At 35.0% G+C, this 6018-nt stretch overlaps 1 protein-coding gene across 2 annotated transcripts; it reads right to left on the bottom strand.

Moving 5' to 3' along the window:
* Positions 1-2433: 2433 nt before the first annotated feature.
* LOC111305686 (receptor-like protein kinase FERONIA) lies at positions 2434-5230 on the bottom strand. Of its 2 annotated transcripts, XM_089750831.1 has the most exons (2): positions 2810-5230; positions 2434-2692 (listed from the first exon to the last, which is right to left on the bottom strand). In XM_089750831.1, exons 1-2 carry the CDS (start codon positions 4697-4699, stop codon positions 2606-2608), a joined length of 1977 nt encoding a protein of 658 aa, XP_089606957.1. In that variant the 5' UTR covers positions 4700-5230; the 3' UTR covers positions 2434-2605. The 2 variants fall into 2 exon arrangements, with proteins under 2 accessions (XP_089606957.1, XP_022759149.2); XM_022903414.2 differs by having other exon boundaries at positions 2434-5228.
* Between the last annotated feature and the right edge of the window lie 788 nt (positions 5231-6018).

Below are 6018 nucleotides of genomic sequence, written 5' to 3'. Positions count from 1 at the left end.
TTTATATATTCTTAAAATTTTAGTTTTTTTCACTTAAGTTTTTAAAATAAGAAATGAATGTGTGAAATAAATGTATTACTCAATTGAATGTAGCATTGTCTTTTTATTAAGAAAATATTATATGCACTCATCTAATAATACACTAATTTTACATACTAATATATATGAGTTTCTAAAATTATATTATAACTCATAAAAATTTTAGTACTTTTACTTTTAAATTATTAAAATGTATAATGAACGAATTAAATAAAATAAGTAAAAACTTTTATTTATTTCTTCACGTGAGAACTTGACGTGTATTTTTTTGAAAATCAAAACAGTAATGAAAAGAGCTTTTATTTATTTCTTCGTGTGAGAACTTGACTTGTATTCTCTTGAACGAAACAGCAATGAAAAGAACTTATTACTTAATTGTATAACTATATGGACTCAAAATTTGTTTTATAATTCTTTATTGTTGCTTTCATGGAAATTTTTTCATTTTCCAATCATATCAACTCCTTTAAAAGATCATTATCTATAAGAAAAGTGCACCGAAGAAAATTCAAGCGGCGGATATGCATCAAATAAAAATATGAATACGGAGGTAGGTCTTCGACTAAAATAAATGGTTTCCGGTTTATTTTCGTACTCTACAAGTCATCTATACTGTAAATTTTATTAATGTACGATGAATAGTATTTGCTATTCACCGGCCGAGACCAAAGCTGCTACAAACAACTTCCACAAAGATATGATTATTGCTGAAGATGGTTTAGGACTTGTATATAGAGGGATTATTAAGGACGGACCCTTGGTTAATGAATTAATGCCTAGCTGCATAAAATAATTGTGGTTTCTCTGCAAGTATAATTGTTTTGTTAAAGTTCTTCGTGAATATCCCAATATTTTCCAACCTGCACGCATTAAATTTCAATCTTCGTGCTAACGTTGACTAGTTGGTCAGATCTCGAAAGGTTGGTAGGTAGCAGATTGGAACTACAGTGCCCATACACATCGGCGGAAGCAACCAAGAAATGCACATGATAGCAGTCTTTGTAGATAGTCTCATAGTAGCAGGGCTTAATTCTCATACACCAAAAATGTACTGGGGAAAGGAAAAATAATTACAGAGGATAGGGAATCAAGCTGGGGGTTTAACTTTGATTCTTGCTTTATTATTTTTCGAAAGGGGAACAGGGAAATGAAATTTCTTCTTTTAAACCGTACATGATTGCATTTAATGGCTTGAAATCATATGGTTTCTAATGTGTAACAATGTTAATAAAGCAAAGTTTGTCATGCATAATCACACCTCAAACCTGCAATAATCTATGTGTTCTTTTTGAAAAGAAGATTATTATTCTGTTTATCTGATTATTGCCTTCTTAGATGTCTTCTTTTTTTTACTTTATAGGCAAGGGAAATATTAAAAAAATAGTTATATATAACATGCAGTATCTGTTAGCTTTGAACTTTGTCATTATTCTGATGGCAAATCCCAGACTAATGTTATTGAGATCTCCATTTTTCTTTACTTTTGTTGAATTGGCATACATTAAATTGATAATATCTACCCTCCTTGATTTAACTATCCAATATTTTCAATTAAATTGTAGAGTTATTATTGCCATTGATGGAACTCCTCTCACCGCTGCCCCTAGCAACTGATTATAGAGAGTTCCTGTTATTTTCACTGATATTTCGTTGTAAATTCTCAAAGAATTGCCCTGTGTTTCTCAAGTCTCAAGACTACAAAACAAGTCTTATATACACTATAGGGAGAACACAAAGAAACTAAATATTATGTCCGCTCTGGGACCGAGACTTGGACTCAATAACCCGAAAAACTTTAATTCGCTAATAATGCCATTAATCAAAAACATTGCCTAATTCGGTGAAACTTAGGCATTATGAATTAAATCTTGGATAATTGTTTAGCATTTGTTGATTATATTCATAACTGAGGGCTGCTTCTGGGAGAGTTCCCCTTCCTGTCAAAGCTCTAAAAGGTCATACTTTCATGCCTTAACTAAGTCTAGTAACTAAGCCCGTGATCAGTTAAGTTGCGTGGCTGGTAAGTAAACATGTCGGTGGGAATAGTCGCAATAAATCACATTCTAGATAGACAAACACGACAAAATGTTGATTTGTTTGTTCTTGGAGGAAGACATATGGCTTTTTAGCAGACCTCCATTTAAATTTTTTATTCCGTAGAGGAAAATCAAGGAGTCATTTTCCAAGCACATCAAGCTCCAGCTCATTTTCTAATTTGACTAACTACAAATCATGAAATACAGGTTGGACCACAAATGAATTATAAAAAAAAAATAAAAGCAATGAATTACTTTGTTTTATATGTACATTTAGATAAGAAAATGTTTAATAAATAATTATATATAAGACATTATAACAATGTAATTAATAAACAAGAATGTGAAAGCTAATGACTTAAGAACAATTGATCTATTAATTAAATTTAATTTCTTAATGAAATTCACTTGTTTACAGATCCACAAAATTGTAGGATTTGGAACTAAAAAGTAACTATGTAGACTTGTTGAATCTTTTACCGGTCTATTTCCACGATCTCACAATCCAACATTTCTCATCAGCAACAACATCAAAACATGCTAGCATGGTAACTGATTTGGCTTTGATTGCTGATGCTGCAAAACTCAGCTGCTAGCTTTAGAAATAGAAGTAAATGCTACAAAACAAAGTAGAGAAGACGGAAAACAATGGGAAAAAAGGATAGAGAAAAGTGAGAGAAAACAAAAAACTACACCACTTTATCAATGGTTTGGGACTGAATTGCATCACCAACCTCGGCTGTCTGTTTTGCTTCTGCAGTTTCTTGCAACTCCAGTGCAAACTCAAGCATTCCCACCACATCACTCATTTTTGGCCGTTCAACTCCCACTTCATGTAGGCAGGTTTTTGCAATCTCAGCAAATACTCTTAGACACTCTGGTGCAATTTTGCCTTTCAAGTAAGGGTCAATGATTTGCTCAATGGTTTCATTCTCTATACATTTGAGAGCCCAACCTGCTAAACCTATTTGATCATCCTCCAAACTTATATCAACTGCGGGTCTAGCGCACAATACTTCGAATAGCACCACCCCAAATGAGTACACATCGGACTTCTCTGTTAATTGTAACCTTCGAAAATACTCTGGATCCATATATCCGAAAGTACCCTTCACCATTGTTGTGATTGGAACATTGGTCATGACAACCGGACCCATTTTAGACAATCCGAAATCCGATACTTTGGCCTGCCATGTCTCATCCAACAAAATATTGGTAGTTTTCACATCACGGTGAATAATTCTATGAACTGCACCAGAATGAAGGTAGTCTAATCCACGAGCACCACCAATACAGATTCGCAACCTTTGCTTCCATTGGAGAGGGATATTGTCGTTGTTATAGAGGTGGTCACGAAGGGTTCCATTGACCATATAATCATAAACAAGTATCATCTCATGGTTTTCATTACAATATCCTATAAGAGACACAAGATTAACGTAGCGAAGCTGAGAGAGCATCTCAATCTCTGCCCAAAACTCATTTTCACCTTGATGGGACTTTGAATTAAGTCTCTTAATAGCCACTGCAACCTCGTATTGTGTACCCTGAAAAATGTGACCCTTGTATACGTTGCCAAACCCACCGCGTCCTACAATGAGAGTATCATCGAAGTTATTTGTTGCAGTGAGGATGTCGGCAAGTGAAAATTTCTTGCATCGTATACCTTCTAAAAAGGGTGAAACTTTTCCTCTGTTTAAGGATTCTGTTTTTAACAAAAGATGTTTCCTTTGACAGAAAATAAAGGAAAATATAAGGATGAGTGATACTATACTCCCTAGTGTAGCTCCGATGATGACCTTCGTCTGTGTCAAAAATTTTCTCTTCTTCTTTGAGTGCTTTTGCTGAAGCATTGGCGACGTGCGAACTGGCTCTGCTTGAGGGTTTGGTACGGCAAGACTACCATCCGGTTTGTTCAACTTGAAAATCTCTAAACCATTCAAAATGGCATCATAAAACTCTGGCTTATCACTGGTTTGTGGATGGAGAGCGACCCATAAATCTTTGTCACTATGTGATACCCACACAACATAGTCTTTGTAAATTGGAATGCCATTACCGTTACTCAGGGCAATCACATCCATGGCTTCCTCAGCTGTATGATTATTAATGAATATGTTGAATACACGCTGATTCACATATTGTAGATCATTCTCGCAAAAATGAAGCCTGACGAGGTAGTAAAACCCCGAGTCAACAGTGAACAACCAGGAAAGATTGTAATTCAAGTTAATACTTGCAGTTGGCCCCATTGTACGAGAGGTTTTGTATACAACTTCCGGTGCCGTATAAGCCGGTGTGGCCTGGGGGTATTTGATTGTAGCATTGGGCTGATTATGAGACGTAACACCAAATGCTGCTCCAAAGATATAGTCACCATCTTGGTACCATGTTCGGAACATTCCTGAATCTTCGATATTTAGAACATCTTTTCCACCAACATTAAGCCGATAAGCGGTTTCTAGAGCAGTGGTATTATCAAGCTCGAAAAAGTATTTGGTGTCTACTAAACGAAGAAAGCCATATGTCTGGCCTGTATAGAGATTGGAAGGCATGGAAACGACCTCTATGCCATTGACAAAAGCAAAAGAATTTGGTGAGGGGGTGAAGGTGACATTTAGCATCTGGTTGTTACTAACAGTGATGACAAATTCTTTGATAATGAAGGCCTGTGGTGGACTAAATGCAACTAAGTAGGCACTGAAATTGTCCAAGAGAGTTTAATTATTAGCAGTGACGGAGAAGAAGGAAGTGGTTATATCAAGGTCAGGATATTCATTTGGATAGAAGTAGAGACGAAGAAACTTGGGGCCGGATGAAACGGGGAATTTATATGTGAATTTGCCATGAAAAATACGAGCTGTCATGTAAGGCACTTCGGTGACAGAGGGTTCTTGATAGGAGGCTTTGGATGTAAAGGAAGAGGATTTAGAGCTAGAGGAGGAATATTTGTAGTCAGCATCGCCATCCCAGTTCCGACCATCATCAGATGTAGTGTTTGATGATGCACCACAGTTCAAGAGTATGTAGTCAGTAGGAGTATAAGGAGCTGAATTTGATAGTGAAGCTGAAGAGGAAAAAAAGAGAAGGACGACAGTAATTAAAGTTAGCATTGTGAATTTAGTGTTATGTTATGGGGTAAAGAGCTAGAAGCCTAGCACTTATATAGCTGAATACTTTGAAAAGTTTTTTACTACTGTCTGTAAGCTTTAAGGATTTGAGGATCAATTAAAACTGGATATCGACAATTGATCTGCAAATTCCAGCTAATGATCGGACACGGTTTTTGGATCTGATTTGCCAATTTATAAGATGTAAAATGTAAACCAGCTAATGTTGTCAATGATTGAAAACAACATTTGTGATTGTAAAAAGAAGTTGCAGTTGACTAGGAGAATAGTCAGTCATGTCTTTGCTCTTAATTACTATCACTTCGTTAGGCTGGCATTGGAAAACAGCGAAGAACTGTCTCCATGATGAATGTTGAAATTAAAGTCCCTACATTTCTCTATACAAATATATATATATATATATGCCTTTTGTATATATATTTTTTCTCCACTTTTCCTATTTTCATAGTATATTATCTCATCTCCATTAGGTCCGGTTAACCTTTGCGTTAATTTCAAATTCAAACTTAATACCAAACAAATTATTAGAGGAATAAAGCATTCTAATTGATCAATCCCAAAAAATAGTTTATACATGGATATCGTTAATAATTTGTTACGAACATATATACAATAGGGTGAAGAAAGAAGGCTTAATTAGTGGCTAATTTTACACTATAGATAAAATGTTTTGGTTTTATTTACTATATTGTCACTTAATTCAATTGTTTCTTTAAAATATTTTGTCTCAAACACCAATGAAGAGCACGACAATCTTTAAAAAATAATGCATGTGAGTGTATCAGATGATTTCATGTAATATCGTCCATTTG

This window comes from Durio zibethinus, chromosome 21 (assembly GCF_047325235.1).
Source record: "Durio zibethinus cultivar Kanyao isolate XHJ-2024 chromosome 21, ASM4732523v1, whole genome shotgun sequence".
Classification (NCBI taxonomy): domain Eukaryota; kingdom Viridiplantae; phylum Streptophyta; class Magnoliopsida; order Malvales; family Malvaceae; genus Durio; species Durio zibethinus.
The sequence above is the reverse complement of the archived record's forward strand: the minus strand, read 5'-3'. Positions and strand labels throughout refer to the sequence as shown.

Excerpts from the sequence above, each read along its gene's own strand:
- LOC111305686 (XM_089750831.1), bottom strand. The coding sequence starts at position 4,699 with ATGCTAAATGTCACCTTCACCCCCTCACCAAATTCTTTTGCTTTTGTC. Across the intron at positions 2,693-2,809 it reads AAGCAAAACAGACAGCCGAG|CATTTACTTCTATTTCTAAA; the intron begins GTTGGTGATGCA and ends TTTGTTTTGTAG.